This window comes from Martes martes, assembly GCF_963455335.1.
Source record: "Martes martes genome assembly, chromosome: 4".
NCBI classification, from domain to species: domain Eukaryota; kingdom Metazoa; phylum Chordata; class Mammalia; order Carnivora; family Mustelidae; genus Martes; species Martes martes.
Genome location: NC_137891.1, coordinates 59,640,324 through 59,665,066, shown reverse-complemented (window position 1 = coordinate 59,665,066; position 24,743 = coordinate 59,640,324). Strand labels below are relative to the sequence as shown.

Sequence of the window (24,743 nt, the reverse complement as noted above, 5' to 3'; positions counted from 1 at the left end):
CAGTTCTGAACTGTTTCCTTGGACTCTGCTAGAACTAATAACAAGCTTTTCAAAAACAGTAATTGCCAAGTCTTCTAGCCTATGAAGTTGTTCTCAAGAATAGAAATAACAAAAATGTACTTCACTGTGAAAGTAATAAATGGCCAGCACTAAAAACTAAATACATAAGGTGGAAAATGATTTTATACAACTCAAATATGTTAATCATGATATAACACAGCCTGGAACCATAAATACAGCGTAGCTTTGTGGCTGAAAGTCTCCATATGTATGCCTGTCAATTCTGAGGGGCTTTTTAAATTTTGGTTTTGGTGAAATTTTGACCAGTCCAGAAAATATGCGTATTTTCTAGTCAAACAAGTAAAGACCTCTTAAAAATGTGAACAGAGAGTTTATTAATTCTTATAAAAGTTTTAAGTAACATTAAAATTATCTTCAAAAATCTTGCTTTACAAATGTTAGAAATGGTCTTAAAATGTTAATACTGAACTTAGAGTTTAAGGTCCTAACCTCGAGGAGACTCAAATTTTTTATTACTCATTTCTGAAGAATTTACCATGAAAACAACTCTGACAGTTAAATGAATATATCATGAGAAATACTGCTGCTCTCAGCATTAAATATTAGGGACTTTTTCAGGCCTATTAAGTTTGCTATTGTCATTCTTGTCATTACATGGAAATACCAAGAAATATGTATTTTAGTAAATCATTTGTTAGTGAATAATACTTTATACAAATGAACCCGAAAGAGTTTAAATTTTAAGCCGCAGTTCTCCAGAGAAAATGTCCTAAATTTAAAATCTGTTTCAGAATTGAAAAGGGCTTGGCTTTTCATAGTTGCACTTTTCATTGAAGCTGAATCCTGGATGAGAAACTGAGAGCGGGCTCTGTGGCTGACCCGCAGAGTAACCCATCCTTAAGCCACTTTGTCTCTGGCTCACTGGTTTTCCAATCATAAAATAGAGGACGAATACTTCTGTATGTGTGTGTGTGTTCATCACATTTGTAATAAAATCCACATCTTCCATCCTGCCACCCAAACAGAAGAAAACGTATGCTGTAGAAAAAAAATAGTAAGTAAAAAGAAAAAAAAAAGGTAAGAAAAAAAGTTTAGTTTAAACTTAAATCTGAAAGATTATTTTAGCTTCAAGTTGTAAGCCTTGGAAACAATCTTAGGTGCTAATGATGGCAACATTTTCAAAATGAAAGCTTTGTTTCATTCATCGCTGCCAGAATTCTCTTCATGAAAATCATAGCATTTAAGGAATTTGTATTGACCTAGAATGAACGTCTGATTGGTCTTGTCAATTAACCAAAGAAATTTCTTCTTCAAAAAAGTATTTTTAACATAGCTGTTGGTTTTTCATTACAAAACGCTTACTAAATCTTAAGTTGTCCTGTGGAAAATTATTTGTGACTGCTTTCTTGAAATTATTATTTCACAATTTATGGAATAATATATGGGAAATGTGTGTGTGAGAGTATACAGATATCTGTATACATTTTTTAAAGCGAGAAATTTTTAAGAGATTACAGAACAGAAAGAAGGAGTGCAAGATTCAAAACATGGGTGCCCTTAAATGACAGCTACTCGCCAGAAAACGGACCATATTGTTGTAATTTCATTGCAAACAGACGTACATTCTGTATTACGTGGGTGACCTTCGAATGAGAGGACTCTGTAGAAGGCCAAGGACACAAAACCACAGGAACCTTTGGGGGGGTCCTCAAGGTAGTAAAAACGAAGGTACTGGGTATCTGGAGAACTGGCCCATGCATTTTCTTTCTCTGCTTCAGAGCGTGGCAATAACATGTGTTCAGGGACCTAGGCCACATGGTTTTTGAAGTTTTATAAAGCACTGATCATGACATGGTAAGGTTTAGCATGTTTACAAACACATTCGGAAGTATCTACATCGCAATCTATATAAAAATAAAACTGTGAACAGCTGGACAAGAGCACTGATCCACTCGCCGAACTTTTTTCCAGGTTCCTTGACATCGAGGATTGCCGATTGCTTGCCAATGGAGAGTCTGATTTCTGAAACAGTATTTTGGAAAATGTTAGTTATGCTGAAAGCAAACCAAAAAGAATTCTAGTTTACAGAATCATAAATTGAGGTGTTTTGTTGTTGTTCAAAGAATGATCATACCTGGAGTTTTGAAGTGCACTGAAAATTGAAACTGAAAAAAAAATGATCACAAACTGAGTTTCCCTTCTTAGGGGCTCCATCAAAACAAGTTACAAGTTAGTCTCTACTTGAGGATACCTTCTTGTGGAGAGAGCAGTTTGAGGTTACTGTATTCATTTCTCCCACTTGATCTGAATATATGAAGTGTTACATAAAGGAAAATGACTTCCTGTTTCATGTATATTCAAATTAGAGAGGTCTGCCCAAATGAGCTCTTAACAATCCTGAGCTCCTTGATTCCATAATGAAAAAACGGGAGAAGCAGGAAGAGCAAAGGCAGATTGTTGAAATTATTATTTTTAAAGTTATTGGAACCTCAGTCAGGGTTTAAGGTGCTTTCTGAGTACAAATCCAATTACAAATTCATTTAAAGACAAAATATGGATGAGAGATTCAGAAAAATGTTAAGTCTAAAGATTTGGTTTCTATTTGATATGAATGTCTTACCTACTTTACTGTTCATGTGGTGTACTCCTGACAAAGGTTATTAGGCACAAGTGACTAATAAACGTAAACTCAAGTTATTAAATATTAAAATACACTATGGGAATGACAACTAGCTGGAAAGGTCGGTATTTTACTTCCTAATCTGTATTTCTACCAGTTCCACCTAACATACTTACAGCCATCATCCATGTGTGACTGAAATTGGTCTTTGTCTAATAGCTGACAAGCATGAAGTCCTCTCTTAGGAAGAGTGTTATTACCAGATTTAACTGATAAATGAATACAGGATTGGAACAGATTTTTCAGGGTAAAAAAAAGTTTTGAGGGTCAATTCTTTTGGACAATCTTTAGGTTTCTGTAGGTTTCTGATCCTGCAAAGCTGAGTCCACCACCATCTCAGTCATGGTTTTAGGATGCCCCCCCCCCATTGGACAGTGGTTCTGAAACACTGCTGTAGCAATGAACCATCTGGGCAGGGGTCAGCAAACCACAACCCATGGGCCAAATCCAGCCCACCCTTTGTTTTTGTGTGGTCTGTGAGTTAAGAATGGTTTTTTGTTTCTTAAAGAAAATCAGGGGTGCCTGGGTGGCTCAGTGGGTTGAGGCCTCTGCCTTCGGCTCAGGTCATGATCCCAGGGTCCTGGGATTGAGCGCCGGGGTCCTGGGATCGAGCCCCACATCAGGCTCTCTGCTCAGCAGGGAGCCTGCTTCCTCCTCTCTCTCTCTACCTGCCTCTCTGCCTACTTGTGATCTCTGTCAAATAAATAAATAAATAAATCTTAAAAAAAAAGAAAAGAAAAGAAAATCGAAGGAAGCATATGTCATGACACATGAAAATTACATGAAATTCAAATACTAGTGTCCACAGATACAGTATTGTTAGAAAAAAGCCAAGTTCACCTGTTCACGCAGTGTCTGTGGCTGCTTTCATGCTATGATGGCAGAGCTGAGTAGTGAGACCATATAGCCCACAAAGCGGAAGAATCTACTATCTGCCAACTCCTGACCTAGAAGGTGGTTTAAAATCCACCCCCAGGGGCACCTGTGTGCCTCAGTCAGTTAAGCATCAGCCTTCGGCTGTGGTCATGATATCAGGGTCCTGGGATGGAGTCCCACATCAGGCTCCTTGCTGAATGGGGAGTCTGCTTCTCCCTCTCCTCCCTGTCCATGCTCTATCTCTGTCTCCCTCTCAAATAAATAAAATCTTAAAAAAAAAAAAAACAACCCAAAGATTCTGATTCACTTCATCTCAAGTGGGGCTCAGGAATCTGTGTGTGTGTGTGTCTGTGTATAAAGATCTTTTATTTATGAGAGAGAGAGAGAAAGAGCATGAGCAGGGGGGAGGGGCAGAGGAAGAAGGAGAAGCAGATTCCCCCACTAAGCAGGGATCCCCAATGTGGGGCTTGATCCCAGGACCCTGAGATCATGACCTGAGCTGAAGGCTGTCACTTAACCAACTGAGCCACCCAGGGGCCCGAGGAATTGGAATATTTTAAGTCATCATCCCAAGAGGCTCAGAGTCAAGTAGTTTTCAAAACACTGCTTTGGAGTGATCAGGTTTTCAATGGTCATTTGGGAGCATGATATGAACCCCAACATCCAAATTTACCCAGTCATCTCTGCTATAGAGCCTCTGGGTCCCATCGTGTAAACTGGGTCCTGGATTCAGGACTTGCTAGACAGAGGATTCTCCTTACTTGGTGTTCTGACTCCCGACTCATGCCCTGATATGCTACATCATGATCTGCTTTCAAGAGAGGACAGATGTGTGTCAACGGAAAATAAAAGAAAATCCTTCAGCCGATGTCTCCCCCTTACCCATCTGAGTCCAGACCATCTCCAGAACAGCGAAGGCTCACAGAGTTCATGGCTGGGGGCTGACAATCGACGCACACTGTGTACCCCTCTCGGAGATACTGCATCCATCGAGTCAGGGGGCGGTTTTCCAGAGCACAGTGAGGAGTCAGTGACTCGGTCTTGAACTCCATACAGTATCTAGAGCAAAAACACAGGACACGTGCACGGGCTGTAATGAGAGATAGTCTAACGCCGTAAAAGGTCTCAGGAAGCCCGCAACCCCCAAGGACACTGGACAGACGGGAGGAGGTGGTGCACGGATCTTCACAGCCTGGCCACCCTCACAGGACGCCCTGTCGAGTTTCTGATTTGCCAAACTGCGATGATGGACGAGGCCCGACAGGCAACTGCCATGAGGCTTGGGGCTCTTCTCCCATCCATGATGGAACTACCTGGTCAACGTGAGTTGGCAGAAATTGGGATAGCCTGTTTCCTACCTCATCTGACAACCAAATTACGTATAAAAAGCACATTTCAGTAGGAAAATAGCCCTTAATAACTTTGCTGGTAAAGAAAAATGGAAATAGAATAAGAACTTGCTTGAGTCTGGAGTCTAAGACCATGTGAGCCCCTGGAGGGCTGGTCCTCAGTGCCCTGCTCGGCCCCCGAGACATTCTGCATCACAGATGTTCCCAGGGGCCTGCCCCACGCACCCCAACCCGCTCACCTGCGTGATCTGGGCTAATGATGAGTGGGGAACTTGAATCCAAACATCAAAGTTCTACTGGGCCTCAGAGATAAAGGGAAATGGGAAGCTGGAGACATTTTTCTGTGACTGAAGATAGTGTCACCTTACACCGAACTGTGGAAATCTCTAGCACCATAGTGACTAGACTCTGAAGGCCTGGGGGGAGCATCCAGACATGGGTGAATACTTCAGAGTCTTGTACTAAAAAGCAACATAATTTAAAAATTCTTCAAGGAAGTAAAACTCCTGCATGTTGTGTTTTTGGTTCTAATTAAGCTCCAGTGGACTAGTTTCTTATCCCTAGAATTATGAGCTGTCCCAGGTTAGAGGGAAAGCCATTGGAGGGTCTGCTTCCGTGAGCTTTAACAGCAGTAGGCCAGTTAAGGTCCTGAGGTAGGAAATTCTATGGCGAAGCTTCAATCAACTTTAGCCAGACAGCTTAACCCAGATGTCTCCTCATCATTTTCTCATTAAATTCTCCTTACAATGCGATGTGCTAGGCATTCATATTCTCATTTTTCAAGAAGAAAAACTGAGGTGGGACAACATATCCAAGGTCTTACGGCTAGTGTGTGGCAGTGGGGGGATCCGAACAGGCAGCTGCCTGGGGTCCCTCTGCTGACAGCTGAAGAGTGGACTTCACGTAAGCATGGAGGTCCCCCCCAGGCTGTGCCTTCTGTCCTGACAGAAATCCTCAGAGCTGACGTGTGGGCCACTTTCAAATTAGCCAGACACAAGTGGTGCTAGAGTCCATGTTCTCCTAATGACTCTAAGAGGAACATCCTGAGTACAACCGATAAAGTGATACCATCCTTTTACATAGTGGGTTTCTTGTTGAGGGGATCCCTCAGAGACAAATCTTTGTGGCCGCACAAAAACAGGGAAGAAACAAGTAGGTCCCAGCTCTGTGGTAAAGAGTCACATTTTACCCAAAGTCAATGAACAAGTAACAGAAGAAACCCCACCACACCAAGACGAGCTTTGTGGGCTGACTTGGCCACGCCCCTGGAAAAGCATAAGTTGGAAAAACCAAACCAAACCATACAAAGCAAAAACACCAAATTACCCAGTGTCCTCTGTGTCTGTAGGCCACCGTGGAGACGCGGCTTGTCTTGTTCTCTCCTTGTTGAACGCAGAGGTAGTTATAAAGGCAGGGACTAGGAAAGACAGAAGAGCGTCGGACATATGCTGCCTGAAGTACTCACAGTGACCTTTCCCAAACTTGGTGTCGATCCTCTCGAGCCCCCCAACCCTAAGTGCAACGGGCCGCGGCACACCACCAGGAATGGGACGGGGCCAAGTTACCGTGTCCCCAGAACCCAGTTCGAAGAAGATTTGTGTGCACGCCGATGGGCAGGGAGAACTGCAGGCCTCTGACAGGTAAGCTTGCCCTTGGTAATAAGTTGACACTGTGTGAAAGGGGAGGATGGGGGGCCTGGAATAAAAACCAAGAGGAAGTAGTGAAAGATGCGGGTAAGTCGGGGGAAAAGGGGGGGAATGGAGGAAGGGAGAGATGGTTTTTTTCTTTTTCATTTTTAAAGAATGTATTTATTTATTTGACAGAGAGAGACAGCGAGAGAGGGAACACAAGCGGGGGAGTGGGAGAGGGAGAAGCAAGCCTGCCATTGAGCAGGGAGCCTGATGCAGGGCTCGATCCCAGGACCCTGGGACCTTGACCCCAGCCACAGGCAGAATCTTAATGACTGAGCCACCCAGATGCCTCGGGAGAGATGGTTTTTAAAGATGAAAGGAAGAGAAATAGAAGGGAAAAGGGAAAAACAGGAAGAATAAAGTAAAAGAATAAAGTAAAAGAAAAGAAAATAGAAAGGACAGAGGGAGAAGACAAAAGAGAGGGAAATGGGGATGTAAGGAGGGGAAAAAAAAAAAAAAAAAACAACACCAGAGAGAGAGGAAATGTAAAAAGGAGAAAGCTGAAGTACCAAGGAAGGTGGTGTGAGTCCCCCCCACCATCCCTTCCGAGGTTCTCAACACCCCAGCCCGGAAGCTTCCCTGACTGCCATGTGGCCTCAGGGTGACTGCCTGGTGCCGGCCAGCACAGAATCCCCCCCACGCCAACCCTCAGCCTCGGGGAAGGAGTCAGGTTGCTCCTCTCCTCCCTGTCCCCAGCCCCAGTCCCAACTCCAAAGCTCCAGACCAGACAGAAGAAAGGGAGCCAGGAATCCCCCATCTGTGCTCTCTTCTTTCACTGACTTTGTTTGTGTGTCTCCTTCCTTTTTGCTGCTAAGTGTGGGGGTGTGGGGAGGCATCTGATGCTAGGTACAGTATGGCACCTGGAGATGACCTCCCAGTGCTGTCTGCTGTCAGCTCAAGGAAGGCAGGGTTTTGCCCTGGTCATCACCGTGGCCCTCACACGCTGGCACGCAGTAAGCTCGTAGGCAACGAATGGCGGCTCAATGAAGTCATGGAATTGCTACCAAGCCACACAGGTCCTAACTCCCTGTAGACTTCTGTTCCCACACTGAGCCCTGTGGCGGAGATGGCTCAGCAATCCTTCCTACCTTTCTTTTCAGAAACTGGACCGTCCCAGGAAGGGTAGGAACCAGCTGATGTTGGCTTGTGCGCTGCCCACGCCATCATCCATGTGAGCAAAGTGCCCAGAGGACCCCCAAGCAGATGGGTCGAGCCTACGCGTTCATTTGACCCGGCTCTTTACTGGCTCCTTACGGCCACAAGATGGCAGCCCGAATTCTTTTTTAGATTTTCTCAGGGAGGCCTTTTGATAGGACGGGGCATGTAAGACCCCAGTGGCTGAAAAACAGGTAGCCACCTACTCCTGCGAGTTGCAGGAATCCTTCTTGTCCTACACGGTTTGGTGCTTAGTCTCTTCCGTGTCAAAACTACTCACATCCAACGTAAGAGTCGAGGCTGTGAGACTCTTCCTTGCTGCACTCACACGTTTAATCGTTTTCCAGAGAACATGCCATTCCTTCTAAATGGGACCATAGCTCTGGGACCTCCCAAACCCATGGACAGAATCAGAAAGAACGAGGGAGCACATATATGTTAGGAACTCGCTGTTTTCTCTTAGCTCTAATTCTCTGGAACACAAACGTCGAGGGGATTTTAGCTTTTCCACATCTATGTCTCCATTCCTGTTCTTCTGACACATTTAGGAATTCATTCAGTACGTGAAGAATACAGTTACCGCTCAGTCCACGTGGCGTCGGACCAGCCAAACTATGAAATTTCCAGGATGTGTTTCTTTAGTTCAAAACATGTATCTGATCTCCTTATTTGTACCGCATGTATTATTACAGAAGTTCAAGGGCAACGCACTTAGTACATAGCTCGGGGCGGGGAGGGGAAATGAGGTTAGGAGGGAAAGGGCAGTATGTGACTGTAATATCTGATATAAAATCCTTAGAAGAAGTTCTATAGTAATAATAATAATGAAAACTAACAATGATACGCTTCTAAGTTTCCAGGCATAATGCTGAGCACCTTTCACGTGTGAATGCATTTAATTCTTACAACAGCCCTCTGGGATAGGACCTGTTATTTCCCCATCCCACAGATGAGGAAATTGTGGCACAGAGAGATTAAGGAACACATTCAAGGGTCCCATCTAAACACAGCGGTGTTAGGCATTACCTCTAAAACCATGCTCCTCACTGCCTGGAGACTCTTGCAAAGTGAACCACAATGTTTCATTGTTTCACGCAGCATATTTCCTATGGATTGCTTAAATGCTGTTTTATTTTCCCTTTCTGGTCCTACTGTGTCCCTAATATAACCTAACTTTGAAAGAATAAAAGGGACATCATGAGGCCTCTACCTAGGAGTCCTTTCAGGCCCTCCTGGGAGAGGGGGAGGCCTGGGGCCCCCAGGGTAGGGCGACTGCTCACGGTGGGCACAGAGGAATGCCTGTTAGGACAGCACCTTGTATGTTTCCAGCCTGCTTCTTTACAAAGTACCTTCTCATCGTCTGACTGGTCCCCACAAAAACTTTGTGAAGAAGTGCCCTGGTGAGATGTTCTCGGAAAACTGAGGCTCAAAGACATTAAAGGAAGGAAAACTTTAAAAAAAATTAAATAAAGGAAGGGGAAATTCACAGTAAATGATGAAGCAAGGACGCCAACTTAAAAGACTGCTTCAGGTTTTTCGATCTACTCTCCACGTTCAGTGCCAAGCCTCTGCAGGTAGGACCGATCTTAAAAGCCAGCCAGTAACCCTGGGCCTTGTGTCTTCTGTGTCCTGCCCCCTTGAGCTCTGGCTTGGCTCGGTGGCACATTTCTACTGAGAGGAGGCACTTCCTCCTTGAACGAGTCTTCAGAAACTAGACCAGCAGCCAGATTGCCTGGGGGTCTCTGAGCCAGCGTGACTTTTTAATATCTCCCCCAAATTTAATTTCCATTACTTAAGAGTGGTAAGTAATTTAGAATTATTTTTGCCTTCAGTCCCACTGCTGCTTATGTGTGGAAGAACATAGTCGGGTGCCCGGGGACAAAAGCTCACAATAAAAGCCAGTTCCCCCGCCTTCCCCCTTCCTGGCAACAATATCCAGATGTAATAGATTCTTTGTTAAGAGGCCATTTGCCAACTTTCCTGGCATCCTATCAGCCTGGCATTGTTCGGTTTTACAACAACTCCACTTCTAAAAGCATGGCACCGTGCATACTTACTTTGAACATGAAAGTAAATTGAATTTGCTTAGGGAATTTCATAAAAAGTCCTCTGGCACAATGGGGTGTCACCAAGGCAGGCTTAGAACCACTGTTCTGTAGATACAGTGTAAAAGGGAACAGAATGAAAATGTGACAAATAACAGCAGCCCAGAAGCATACAGCTTATAATACACATCGATCTCCTTTTAGGAAGAGTCAGGATGTACAACTAATACAATAATAGAGCTTTTTGGACTTGTTTTTACAGTAAGCATAGAGTTAAGATCTGCATTAAAGGAAATGCGAAAAATTCAATAGCTACTTTAGCGTTAATAAGAGAGCGTCAGTGATCCTGTTTCATTCACGGGTCTCACAGAGCCTTTCTATTTCTACTTAGTTACCAGAACCTGAAATTGCAATTTTAGCTCTAATGATAACAAGAGCAACAAAGCAATATCAAGACGGAAAATCCCACACGATTTAGAGGCTGAGATCCAGGGTTGGATTCTGGAAGTCCTTTACAAATGCTGTCACCTGGGGTGCCTGGGTGGCTCAGTCGGTTAAGCGGCTGCCTTTGGCTCAGGTCATGATCCCACGATCCTGGGATCGAGCCCCACGTCAGGCTCTCTGCTCAGCGGTGAGCCTGTTTCGCCCTTTCCCTTTGCCTGCCTCTCTGCCTACTTGTGTTCTGTCTGTCAAATAAATAAATAAAATTTAAAAAAAAAAAAAACCAAAAACAAAAACAAAAACAAATGCTGTCACCTTCCTGAGCTCCAATGTCCTCTTGGTTTCAAGGATAATGAGGCAGTCCCCTTTTCAAGGTAAGCAGGATACTGGCCCCTCAAAGATTTCCACATCATAATCCCCAGGACCTGTGAATATGTTATTTCATAAGGAAGAATTAAAGTTGCAGATGGAATGAAGGTTGCTACTCGGTTGGCCTTAAAATGGGGAGACGGTCCTGGCTTTTCTCGGTGGGCTGAGTATAATCACATCCTTCAAAGAGGAAGAGGAAGAGGAAGGTGTTACTACAGAAGAAAGCCGAGATGCAATGTAGCTGGATGTGAAAAGAGAGGAGGGGCCGTGAGGAGAGAAACTGTGACCCTCTCTGGGTGATGGAAAAGGCAAGGAGCTGGATTCTCCCCACAGACCATCCCCAAAAGCAACGCAGCCCTGTCAACACCCTGATTTTAGCCCAGGGATACCTGGGTTGCACTTCTATCCTACGGAACCCTGAGATAATAAATTTGAGTTGTTTTCAGCTACAACGTTTGGGGTCATTTGCAACAGTAGCCATAGGAAGCGAATACGCTGTCCTATAGGCTATGAGCACTGACTCAATAATGTCGGTCAAAGCTCTCCACCCCGCAGCTGCGAAGGACTGCTCAGCCATGCACCCAAGTCTCCTGCTCGGGGAATAGAAGTCTAGTGGAGCGGGGAGGTGGTTACCGGTAACCACGCAGCCGGACTGAGAGCCCCCAGTGGAAGAGGGGGCCCCTTGTCAGTGCCTCCACACCAATCCACTTGCTCCTCACCCTGAGCTGGAATTAGCCGATAGGCTTGGTACTCGAGTTTGTATCTCCAGAACCCAGCAAAGCGCTGGCTGTTGAAGATGCTCAGTGAACCTTAAATGAATGACCCATGTCAATGAATGTGTGGGAATTGCGGTGACACAGGTGGGACAGGGCTCAGGGCAATCCACCACGTCCCTACTCTCATTTCCCTTTTGTTGTCCATCGTTTTCCCAGGTGTCTTCCACAGAATACTAGTGACTCGGTGAGATCCCCTGGGAAAAGGGGTCATTTAATCAAGTAAGGTGGGAAAGCATCCCATATCCTATCTCCCTCTTGTAGAATGAAAACGCTTATCAGCATATTAAAGCCTCTGAGAAGGTGTTCCTTAGAGAAGATAGTCTGATTTACTCCATGTTTTCTTGACTAAAGCCCTGTTTTGCATTTGGGAGCTTCTGCCCTCGGGAAAGTGGCATGTGAGGGATCCAGCTATAAGTCAGGGGCTGAGGGAAGGACGGTGCATCCATACCCAGGCTAGAGCAGTTCTGGGGCTTTGGTGAGCAGCAGAATCCCCTGGACGCCTGGATACAAGCATAGCGCTAAACCCAGCACCAGCGATCCCGATCTTGTGGGTCTGGGTGGGGCCTAAGGAACTTGGCTTTCTAACAATTTCCCAGCTGAGGACGACGCTCCAAAGCCCACTGGCAGCAAACTCAAATTTTTATGCATCCAAATTTTTCTCTTTTTTTAAAAGATTCGTTTGTTTATTTTGAGAGAGAGATTGTGTGCTTGAGTGAGCATGGGGGCGGGGGCAGAGGGAGAGAGAGTCCTAAGCAAACCACCCGCCTTCCCCCTCATGAGCACAGAGCCCCATGGGGGGACTTGATCGCAGGACCCTGAGATCAGGACCTGAGTGGAAACCAAGAGTCAGCCCCACCAGCAACTGAGCCACCAAGACATCTCCCAAATTGTTTTAAAAATTGCCAAACAAGCAGATATTTAGCGATTTGGGCCCTGCCTGCTTTACCTACCCTGTGAAACTATACCTGGCAACTGCTGGCCATTGATGAGCTAAAAAGTCTGGGAGCAGTAAGACCCCAAAGTGCTACCACCCTTGGCCTTGGAAACTCTGACCAGACTCCGACTATGCTGCCTAGTTGCCATCCCCTAGACACATAGGCCCTGGAAGAGTCCTCTCCTCCACCTCTGGATGGTAGTCCCCAGGCCACAGCCTCTGGACTTCTCTTTCTCAAGCAACTCCATCCAAGCACCACCCAAAAAAGCTTATTGGGCATTACTGCCTCTTATGGTCCTGTTTTTCCCACATCAACCCCCAAATTCCTCGAACCTCTCTACCTGACTACCTGGTTCACCATGCAAGTCTCTGGAAAGTTCTACACTTCTCAGCCCTACCTGTCTCTCCTTAGAGAGGACCCTTCCCTTCTCCACTCCTGTGGCTCCCCTCCTCGCCCAAGACTGGGGGAAATCAACTTATTACACACACTCATAGCTCCAAACAACTCACTTGTTCAGGACCAGTTGCACCAAATTGCAGTGGTAATTTTCTGGGACTGATTTCCTAAGATCATCGATTATCAACCTCCCCATTCTCCCCCATCCACCCCCCATCTGCATCACAGCAGGCTCCCATCAGCTTATGTCACCAAGGTAACCCTGGCACCCAGCTCAGTGCCTGGCAACCAGTAGATGCTCAATAAATATTTGTGCATAGAACAACAACAACAAAAAACGCAAAATGGCTTGACTAGTGTCATGTTGGCATAAGAATTTCCAGTTTCCTATAAAAAACATATGACCTTTGTTATCCAGAGAAGTCAATGTTTTTGCTCTATCAGGTTCAACGCAGATCAACACCTTGGTGTTGGCCTTGATGCTTATTTCTTTGTGAGCTTTGTACAGCTTCGGACTCACTCATCGGTGTAATTCTGGCCCCTCCACCGGCCACTCCACAACCAGAATGATCTTTTCAAATCACAGATCTGATCTCAGCCCCAATGCAGTCAGGTGGAGAGGAGGAGCAGGTGTTTTATGAAAATCATTTATCACTGTTTGGGAATTAATCATTTTTCTATTACCTTCCCATGTTTGTGATGAGCCTTCCTGACCACACAGGCATTAAAGGAGCAAGATGAATAGTTACCTTATGGACACTTACTATCCGGTGTGAAATACTGCCATCCTACCTACAGTCCTTTGCCGCCAGCTTGAGTTGGCTAAACATCCCGATGCACGCGCCCTTTCCACCAAGCGCAAGCACAGAAGCGGGGGCCACCCCGGGGTTAAGAACGCCCCGACCCCGGAGGGCTGGAGCAGGGAGGCCCTGACGCCGCGGACACTCCTTTATCAAGCATTTCCTGAGCTTCCTGTCCGCTCCGGGCGGACCGGCCCATCCCACTCCCCCGCCGCGCGCACGGAACTTTCCCGGCTCGGCACAGGGCCTTTCAGGGGGAGGAAGAGATGGAAAACCAACACAGACAACAAAGGCGGCCGCGGTGAAACCCTCCGTACCGAAGGCGTGCCCGCAGTCCTGGCCCTGGGGCGTCGAGTAGTCCAGGCAGCCGGCTCTCTCCTCCAGGGGCGGGCAGGGCGCGCCGCCGTTCCGGGGCTCCTGCTGCACCGGGCGCCTCCGCACGCGGGCCGCGGGCTTGCACTGGTCGGCGCAGCCGCTCCAGGGGCTCCACTCCCCCACGATGCACGGGAGAGCTGAAAAACAGCACGGCGGGATGGGACGCTCACCTGGGTAAACCCAGCCGCCTGCCAGGCCGCTGCCGCCAACATCAACAGTCGGGGTTAGCCCACGCACGCCGCGCTTTGACTGCGCCCTGCATCGGAGCGGGGGCACAGTCTCAGCAGGGCTTGGTAGGCAGGGACCCCCCCACCCCCACCCCGCTCTGCCCCGATGGGGTAGCTGAGAACCCGCCCCTCTCCGAGCCAGACAGGCAGCTCTTCTGGGGTCATGAAGGTGGGTGCCAGCCAGGGACACAGCCCAGTGAAGAGAGTGACGCCTTTGGGTACTTCCTCATACTCTGTGGGCTTAGATAAGATCTTTGCTCTTTCATTTCCTTGATTTTAACTTTATCCTGCCCTGCTCGGAACATTTTTATTTTAACAGTAATGGGTATTCATTGTGGAAAAACGTCAAGGGGGAAAAAAATGTAAAAGAAAATGCCCAAGTCACTTTTTATCCTCAAGGGTGTCCCTCCATCAGACCTGGTTAGGGCCACACTGAGGGACCTCTAGACTTGGGACTTCCCTTCCGTGCTCCATTCTCATCCTCCATGGCTCTTAGACCCCCTAGACCAGGAGAGCTGAAGTTTGCAGGAAGGCAACCAGAGCCCACAGAGGCAAAGAGTACAAACGGTCAGGCATGAAGGGGCAGAGTCCGGGGCAAGAATTTGGCAATTCTCTGGCCATGACTGGAAAATCTCTGTGGTTGCATTTTTAACTTTCCCATTCAAAGTCCTAACAAACCTTTTAAAAGGACTATAATGAGTTTTTCAGTGGAATTATTTCAGGACTTGAGATTGTTTATAAGAACCAGAGTAAGAAAACAAAAGATGTGCCTCCACACTAGAGGCCCAGATAATTCCTTTCCCTCAAAATGTGATCCGTTTCCTCTACCATCCTCATACTTTCAAGCTTACGGAGTCTTCACCAAGAAAGCACTCTAACCTCTCTGAAGTCTTGACTTGGACTTCTGATAGCTTGTACTTAAAAACTCATTTGACCTCTCAGCACACTCTCTTTGGGGTTCATGGATTTTGGAAGACCCATCCTTCGGCAGCGCGCAGCTCACCCTGACATGAAAAGGGTCCCACACAACATAAACATCTGTCAGTAATGCAAAAACCTCAGACTGTTTTAAAACATGCTTTTATTAATCATCTAAAAACTCACAGGCATTCCACGTCAGGTAGGGAAGGAAGCAAGAGACTTGGCACCTGAGACTTGTCACCTGTACCTGCGATGCACACATCAATCAGAAAATCAGTAACAGGCCACTTCCTGCTCTTGTCATTTCTTGTGGATCCCTTCCATTTTTCACGATCCCAATTGGGCCCTAGAGCCAGAGGCACTGAAAGAGACTGCCCGCTGGGCTAGGAGCTGGCTGAGAAGCATGCATTCTGTCCTTAAGTCTTCCAACAACTCTCTCTCACCCGAATCTCTTCATCCCTGAGCCTAGTTAGTCATGCCCTAATGTGTTGGCCTTGAACAACACTTAATAATATGCTTTAAAAAAAACAAAATGGGACACTTATTTCATAGGTCAACATTGGACACCACTCTCAAATACAGTTTTGCCGTGGCATTAACTCAGAATTTAGTAATATGGCCTTGGTTTGAATACATGCTATCCGTACGGTAAAAGATCATACTGGGGACAGTTTTCTGACAGAATTCAGTTTCCCGGTATTTCTTCAACATTTGTGTCTCACGTGCAATGTTTATTTATTTTATCTGGTTTGCCCCCCAATTAACATCCTCAAATCACGGAATCACTGAATCAGTTGTTTTTCCTATCAGTTAACGTTTGACCTTGGAAAATGCTATGTTTCATATTTTTCTTCTTTTTTTTAAGATTTTATTTTTTTATTTATTTGTCAGAGAGAGAGAGAGAGAGCACAAGCAGGCAGAGTGGCAGACAGAGGCAGAGAGAGAGAAGCAGGCTCCCCGATGAGCAAGGAGCCCGATGTGGGACTCGATCCCAGGACCCTAGGATCATGACCTGAGCCGAAGGCAGTGACTTAACTGACTGAGCCACCCAGGCATCCATGTTTCTTATTTTCAATCCATGATTTTAACAGCCTCATAAAGAAAATCAAGAAAGTTCTGGGTCCTAAGCGTCATCTTGACGGCTTCATTATAAGACAAAATGAAAAAAAGTTCACATAGAATTATACAAATATAAGGGGATTCCACAAATATTTTGAGTTGGAAGGCAAATCTGAGGTACTTATTCCTATTCTGCACAAAAGATTAAATTCATGATTAACTTTCAAACTTCTAATTGTTTGCAGTGCAATTCGTCATAGATCACAAGAGATCTTTGGCCGCAGAGGCCAGGGGAAGTAAGTACAGGAACTTCTGACAAATTTATCATCTCAAGTCATATATTACAGCTGCATGACACACATTTCCTTCGAATTATTCTATTAGTATTCACATCTATAGCCAGCGTGTCAAAATATTCTTTCTTAAAATCTGACTTTCTCGATCTTCACATTTCCCTAGTTATTATTGGAGGCCAGTAGACCTAGTGAGCAACGTGATCATTCCTGACTCCAAGCTTGTCACAGCTTCCCAATGTCCTAATGGTAGGATTTAATGACATCATCTCACCCCTTTTAGAAAAAAAAGAAGCTTAGGTTTAATGGATGCCAGGATGCTCGGTGAATGACGGTTTTCTTTTTTCCTGTTTAAACTCAATGTAATATTCAGGTGGAGTTTCCCAGAAGCAGACTCTAGGATGTGGATTTATTTCTTTTTTTTGAAAGATTTTAATTTATTTAATTGACAGAGAGAGACACAGTGAGAGAGGGAACACAAGCAAGGGGAGTGGGAGAGGGAGAAGCAGGCTTCCTACTGAGCAGGGAGCCTGATGTGGTGCTCCAATCCAAGACCCTGGGAACATGACCTGAGCCAAAGGCAGAGGCTTAATGACCGAGCCACCCAGACACCCCTGAGATATGGATTTCAATGCAAGTAATTTATTTGGGAGGTGGTCCCAACAAGTGTAATAAGAGCAGAGACAGAGACAGAGACACAGAAGAGAACATAGACATGGATCCCTAAGTTCCTGCTTTAGGCCCACTGGGCACGTCTGGCTCTCTGCTCACTAGGACGTGAGATAATGGATAGATGCAGAGGACAAGGAATTATCAAATCCTTTCTGAAGTTCTGGCTAGTCCCCCTTCCTCAACAACTTTCTGGTTATCATATATCCCTACCACAACCAAAAGGAGAATGGCCAACAAGGAGAAATAAGTCATATTTCAGAAGGGAATCTGCCCAAAGCAAGAGTAGAGCACATTTTCACATGTCCTCACAGGAACAGCCAGTCATGGGGTGCCTGGGTGGCTTAGTGGGTTGAGCCTCTGTCTTCGGCTCAGGTCATGATCTCAGGGTCCTGGGATCAAGCCCTGCATTGGGCCCTCTGCTCGGCAGGGGGCTTGCTTCCTCCTCTCTCTCTCTGCCTGCCTCTCTGCCTACTTGTGATCTCTCTCTCTCTGTCAAATAAATAAATAAAATCTTAAAAAAAAAAAAAAGGAATAGCCAATCATATCCAAGTACAATTACCATAAAAGATTTTACACTAAGCTTTAAAAATGTAATAATAATAATAATAATAATAATAAATGGCTTTTTAAACTCAGTGCATTGCTGTTGAATTTGAAATAAAATAAAACTCAATAAATCAATAAATATTTGTTGAATGAATGAATGAATGAATGAAGTGTCATTGGACAAATTCCTCCTCTTTCCAAAACAAATTTTCTACATTGAAACAGATTCTGGTTTGCTTGTATCATTAGTTAGAAGCCAAAGCACTAAGGCTCCAGAGTGGGAAAGGGAAGCCGGCTGAAGGACAGACAGGAGCAAAATCAGAAGCTCCCAGAGCCAAAAGTATGGGAATTCTTAACCTGGGCGAGAGCTGTCTGGGCTCTCCCGGCAACCGCGGCCCCAAGGAGTGTCCTGGGAAGGACCATGGCTTTCTGTGCCTTCAGGTTACATAGATCCCAGCTTCTCCCAGCAGCCACAAATCTCTCAGATGCTTTTAAGTCCATTTATAGCTCCTGGCAGTACCGCATCTTGAAAATAACAAGCTCCTTTCATTTTATTATCAGTGGCATGGAGCAGTACTTCCTCTTATTTGATCCAAATTTCCCTCACTCAAGAATTTCAGAATACGGTGGGGGGAAAAAATATCTATGTTTATCTTAGCCGTGCAGCTCAGGGACTTAATGTCTCAGGAGGTCCCCTTCCTTCTCCAGCAGGGACCTTCCAGACTGACGACTCCAGCTAAGGGACCCATCTTTCTAGACACCCCCCCCCACCCACCCCCCCCGCCTCAGAATTACCAGCGGGCCCTGTCCAGGTCCATTCGCAGCCTCTGTGAGCAGGGGCAACCAGAGCTAGACACACTACTCTCAGTCTTAGGTGCCAAAAGGTAACTAAACCCCCCCGCTCCACACACACACACAGAGTAACAAACTGAGCTGACAGTCAGTCCTTCCTTTCATACATAGAGTTTGGGCTCTTTCTTCTTCTTTTTTTTTTTTTTTAAAGATTTTATTTATTTATTTGACAGAGACAGAGATCACAAGTAGGCAGAGAGAGAGGAGGAAGCAGGCTCCCTGCTGAGCAGAGAGCCCGATGCGGGGCTCGATCCCAGGACCCTGGAATCATGACCTGAGCCGAAGGCAGAGGCTTTAACCCACTGAGCCACCCAGGCGCCCCTGGGCTCTTTCTTCTTAACATAAAACCTTGCTCTCATGTTCATGCACTCTCTACTTGGCTAATCACAGATCTGGCCCTGCCTGCTTGGCTCTTTGCCACCTCAAAGTTTAAGGCCACCCACAAGCAAGTGCTTTCCCTCTCATGGTTTTTGTTTTTGTTTTTAAGATTTTATTTATTTACTTGACAGAGAGAGACACAGCAAGAGAGAGAGAGTGCACAAGCAGGGGGAGTGGGAGTGGGAGAGGGAGAAGCAGGCTTCCGGCTGAGCAGGGAGCCTGACGTGGGACTTGATCCCAGGACCCTGGGATCATGTCCCAAGCCCAAAGCAGATGCTTAACGACTAAGCCACCCAGGCACCCTTCTCCCTCATGTTAAGTTCAAATAGTCCTAAGTCATTGCTATGAAAGTATTCTTGCATTTTACCCACAGTGTTAGCATTTACGCATAGATTTGATTCTTGAAATTCTGTGGAAGAAAAATAATTCTCTCTCACACACACACACACACACACACACACCCCTCATGGCAACACGATTTTAAATGTCATGGGCCTTTTTCTCTTTCCTCATGTATCCCCTTTTCTGAGAGATCTTGTCAAATCTTCTCTGAAGGTCAAAAGCGACCTCATTGCCCAAGTGCCTATTTGCCGCCCTCTCTGAAAGCTCCAATAAAATGACCAAGTATTTTTTCCTCTTGCAGAATACAGGCCCCTGTGTTTTTTGTTTTTTTTTCTTTTGAGATATTAACCGGATAAGTTCATGAAATCTGAGAGAGAAATAAAAAGGTCTCCCTCATTAGAAAAAAACAGAAATTTATACACCAGGCAACCCCAGAGAAAAAGGGCACATGAATCAAAAAGATAATTGTGCTTTTACTCAGTAGTCAGTGTCCAGGTGAGTTGTTCTCTTCTTTCTTGCATTTCTGTATTTTCCAAGTTTTCTGCAACAAACATATTTTGCAGACAAGGGTGGCAAGGGTCATATTCGAAGGCACAAATGGTTAGAACCCAGCTGGTGGAGCTCTCTGCAGCCACAGATAACATCCCCTCAGTGGAATGACTGCTCGGGTTGTTGAAACAAACATAATTCAGTGACACCACCATGGCCGTTGGGGATCGTAAGGAGGTGCAGGACACACTTTTTTGCCTTTGAGGAGTATCAGCCAAAAGAGAGAGAAGGCTCACTCACTCTACTGGTATTGATCTGGGACGTGCCCTGCCAAGTACACAGCTTCTCATAAAGCCTCATTCCTCTGAGGGTGAAAACATAATGTTTAAGCATGTAGGCTCTGGAGTTAGAGTTCCTGGGTTCAAATCTCACTCCATCACTGGTTAGCCACATGACTTGGGACGGATTCCCCAACCTCCCAGTGCTCTGATGACCATGGCAGTGAGTTGGGAGACCTAAGTAAGACTAGTTGTGAGGTGCCTGGCACGGAATGAGTGTGGCGGAAGGGTTAACCTCCTCCACTGGATGCCCAGGGCTGCAGCCCAAGCCTGCAAAGTCAAGTCATGCTGAATGCTGGCGCCAGGCCCCGCTCATTTCTCCTCCAGAGACAAAGGCAGGGGAAGCCGCATGCTGCTCTCGACCTCTGTGGTTCCAGTAAAGCCTCAACTTTTCTAAATCAACATAGACGGTGAGTTTTGGAGCCCATATTTTCCAGTACATTTGCCCTTTCTCCCTCCAGGTATGCGGTCAGCAGATTTGGGCAAGTTAGTTTCCTAGATTCCCTGGGAAATCCAGAAGAAAAGATTGGCTCACACAGGCTACTCAAGGTTTGCCCTGCTCCCCTTGGGTTCATTATTACTCTTTCCTGAATTTGCTCATCAAAAAATCTAGTGCCACCTGCTGTTTCTACGATCTTAGAATGCAGACTCTAGGAGCCCAGGTGATGAAGTAGAGACTGGGGCGTCTTGAGCCTGATAAGGACGCCTTCTGAGAAGTTCTTTCAGAACAGGTAACTTGGATCTGTCTCCTCCTGTACCACTCCCCATCCCTGGTCAGGCACAGTTAATGGAGAATTTTCTATTCCTTTTTTTGTGGGGGGGGGGGGGTGGGGTTTGGAGATAGAGGTATATAATCGCTGTTGAAACTGATACCAACATCATAATGAGATTTTTCTGAGATTCGTTTCAGAACAGATACTTTGGGCAATTCAGTTATTCCACAAATCCAATAACTTGTTTTTATTTTTACGAAGTAAAAGATAAAAAGTCCTCTTCAGAAAAAGAAATTCCAGTATTTCATCTCTTAGCTACACCAAAAAAAAAAAAAGTCTTCACAATGAAGAAAAAATCAGAAGGAAGAGAAATAAGGCATTCTCAGCTCCTGACACAGCTCCATTTTGGGTTCCCATATAATGTCATTTCAGTCCAAAAGGTTTCAGACGGCATCGACTGGTAACATAACATTGGGTAAAGGGAAGCGATCCTAAGGGACAGAATGGTTCTCTGTCTTTGGCGTGGCTGGCGGTCCCCAAGGTGCCGAATGTTGACATCTTTAGGAATCAGTAACAGCCATGCACAACAGATGTGGCAGATGGCAGCCCCAAACCGGGCCGCCGTGGGCCCAGACGTCGCTGTGCTGCCCATTCGCGTTAATGGCTGATGGGCGGGCCCTGGGACGGCCCCGCCCCCGCGTCTGCATGAGGCTCCTGCGAGGCCAGGACGCCTCTCCAGGGCTAAGGAGTTGGAGCATCTTGACTCCGCCGAGCCCCTTCTCACCCTCAGCCCTGCAGAGCGAGCGGGCTCAGCCTTCCAAGTGGCCAGCTTCCAGCTGTCTCTATTTTCTCCTCCCCTCCCCAGAAACTCCGGGCCCAGAGGAGCGTTTCGGTCCTGTGTCTGCTGCTTCTGCTCAGGCCAGCGAGGGCCTCCGCTAACTCCCTGGGGAAGGGCAGTGAAGGCTGTATATGCTCCTTTCAAAATTCTTTTGGGGGCTCCTTTCTTTTTCTGGTTTCGGTTCCCATGCCCACCGCTTGCAGCTCTTCCTTCCTCCGGCGCCAAGATGCTGTGATTTCTTGGGGAGCCCCTCCCAGGATGGGAAGGTCCTCTCTTCTCTGCTCCTCTTTACCCAATGCATTCCCGCTCCAAATGATAGGCTTTTCATTGGAATAGTTCTACCGCCTGCACTGAAAAGACGGGATTTCTTTGTGACCAAATAAAGACTTTGAGGATTCTGCCACCCCTCACAGCCCTGCAAGGCCTCCCTGGAAAGCCAGTTCTTCTCACGACACTGGGCTGTCCTACCCGAGCCTCTTCTGTGCCTGAATCTCTCCGTATCCGGCTGGGTTTGCCGCCTGTCCCGCCTCCGGCCGAGCCCCTTTACTGGCACCAAAGGCAGACACCCACAGGTCTGTGGAGAAACCACATGGTGCTTTCCTGCTAGAATTCTCTTCCCCTTCTGGAGACTTCCTGCTTGTTCTCCAGGACCAGGCTTGAGCGTTACTTCCTCTGGGAAGTCTTCCTTGAATCCCTTGGGTCTTCTGAGTTTTCCTTTCCTAGCCTCCAGGAGCCCTCAGTTGGGCACTAAGCATATTGTAGGTGGTTCCCTGGTGTACTCCCCTGCTTGACTGTGACCTGTAGGGAGCAGAGCCTGTGTCTTCCTCCTCTGTGTAGCCCTGGGCTTCCCACAGGCCGGGGCACATTATCTGGTCTACAGGAGTACAGGAGTTTACGTCTGATGGGCCTAGGGACTGGGCCTGAGGGCCGTTTGTTTCCTAAATAAGTGACTCTTCACCTTACTTGAGTAGTAAAATACCCGGGCCTTGAAGCAGGAAAGGGAGACAGGCTTATCAAAAAGAGGATCGATATTTGTAGGTTAATCATCAGCTTTCAAACAGGATCAAAAATATCTTCATGTTTTTCAATTGTGTTCTTTCGGGAGCCTGTCTGGGTGCTACCTTGCCTGGGGAGGTGGCCTCTTCTGGCTTCACAGAGGCAGAAGGCCCGCTCCTCTCCACAGGACGTCTGATTCACCAACTAATGACACAGACCTGCAGGTTATTTTCCCAAGAAGATGCAGAGGATAACACAACCTGGGGATCCTTGAGGCCAAACCCTGACATATGCGAGGCATTTGGGGTGACGAGATGAGCAAGGTTACTCTTATTTCTGGAGCTGACTTCTCTCAGGTAAACCTTGTTCTTTAGGACTAAACTCACCATTCTTTTCATTTAGTTAAATCAACAGCTATTGAGCCCTTGCCAGGGGCTGTGACACTGTGGGAAATTGAGAGATGAAAATGACTGACATGGGACACCTGGGTGGCTCAGACTTTAAGCATTTGCCTTCAGCTCGGGTCATGATCCCAGAGTCCTGGGATCATGCCCCACACATCAGGCTCCCTGCTCAGCAGGAAACCTACTTCTCCCTCTCCCACTCCCCCTGCTTGTGTTCTCTCTCTCACTCTCTCTCTCTCTCAGTGTCAAATAAATAAATAAAATCTTTAAAAAAGAAAGAAAGAAAGAAAGGAAGGAAGAAAGAAAGAAAATGACCCTACAGGAAAGCCAGCAGGATTAAAACATAATGGGAATCCCCAGATAAAAACCTTTATCATGCTATAGAGATAAAATTGAATGCAAAGAGCATATCAAACACCTCCTAGGAGAAAGGGGCTGTGCCACATGCTGGAGTCTAGAAACGAAGGACGCTGTGATCCTCCAAGAACTTGTTCTGCAGAAGTAAGTACCCTACGAGGGCAAGCCCTGGACCCCAAGTGGGGTAATTACACATCCCTTCTCTTTTCACCCCTCATAAGGCCCGGAAGATCCCTGAAGGTTAACAGAAGGAATGTGGTGGAGCCTGGGCCAGGGACGTGCCCCACAAGCGGACATGCCATGTTTCTAGGTAGGAGGTTCCTGAACCGCACACACTTCGAGGAGAACGGATGACTCTGGCCCTTTTCATTCAGGCTTTCTTGGGGAGAGGTGCTTTGGGGTGCTATGTCAAGATAGAGAGGACTGAGGGATCCCTGGATGGAGGACCCTAAGATAGAGGAAGCTGAGTGTACCTGGATGGAGGGAGGGGTCTCGAGGACTCCAGGATGCGGGGAGCTGAAAGCACCTGGATGAAGGAAGCTGACGGACCCTAGAAAGGAGGGAGGTGTACCTGGATGGAGGGGTGAGAGGAAGGCCAGGATAGACGTCTGGACACGCCAGGATGGAAGGGGTTGGGGGATCCTGGCGCCTGGGCTGCGGTCCCTGGTGTGGGATCCTGTGTCCCTTGGCTGCTGGCGAAGGGCCTGCGCCCCACCCTCGGCCCCGCCACCCACCTGGGCATGCCCTGGCGTAGTCGAAGCAGCAGTCCCCTGTGAGGCGGCAGGCTTGGTCGCAGAAGCACGTCCCGTAAACCCTGTCCAACCTCCAGCCGCGCACGAAGCAGGCGGCGTCCCGGCCCGGGCAGCAACGCCCCGCCTCGGCGCAGCCGGCCAGGGTCCCCGGCCACATCCGCGCCAGCGCGCACAGCGCCAGCCACAGGGCCCTCATGGCCAGCGCTCCGGCGGCGCCTGCCACGGCGCAGAACTTCGGGAGAGTGGTGAGCTCCTCGGAAAACAGCGGATCCGAGCAGCCCGAGCGGCCGGCGACGCGCAGCCCGGCCCCGGCCCTGCCCCGCGCCCGACCCGGCCCTGCCCCGCGCCCGGCCCCCGCCCTCCGCGCCGCCCCTCCCCAGCCCTGGCGGCTCGCGGGTCGGGGCGCGGGCGGGTGCTGCGGCTGCCCCCTCCCAGGTGGGCAGGGCGCCTCTCCCCGGGGCGCCCGGATCAGCGCTCGGGGCGCCAGCCCCTTGCCCGCTGCCAGCCCGCCCGCCGCCTTGCGCCCCTCGCCCACGGAGACCGCCCTGGGAGAGAGCCGAGCAGCAGGTGCTCCGGGATCCCCGCGACCCAGGAGCGTCGGATCCGCCAGCGGCTCGGCCTGGACGGCCACATTTCCTTCCTCCAGCCTCTGTTTCC

General features: G+C 47.4%; 1 protein-coding gene across 1 annotated transcript; it reads right to left on the bottom strand.

Annotated features, from left to right (window-relative positions):
- Positions 1-373: 373 nt before the first annotated feature.
- On the bottom strand, positions 374-24,390 carry SBSPON (somatomedin B and thrombospondin type 1 domain containing). Its single transcript, XM_080801893.1, has 5 exons — positions 24,069-24,390; positions 13,852-14,046; positions 6,253-6,343; positions 4,460-4,636; positions 374-2,043 (listed from the first exon to the last, which is right to left on the bottom strand). Exons 1-5 carry the CDS (start codon positions 24,280-24,282, stop codon positions 1,926-1,928), a joined length of 795 nt encoding a protein of 264 aa, XP_080658019.1. The 5' UTR covers positions 24,283-24,390; the 3' UTR covers positions 374-1,925.
- Between the last annotated feature and the right edge of the window lie 353 nt (positions 24,391-24,743).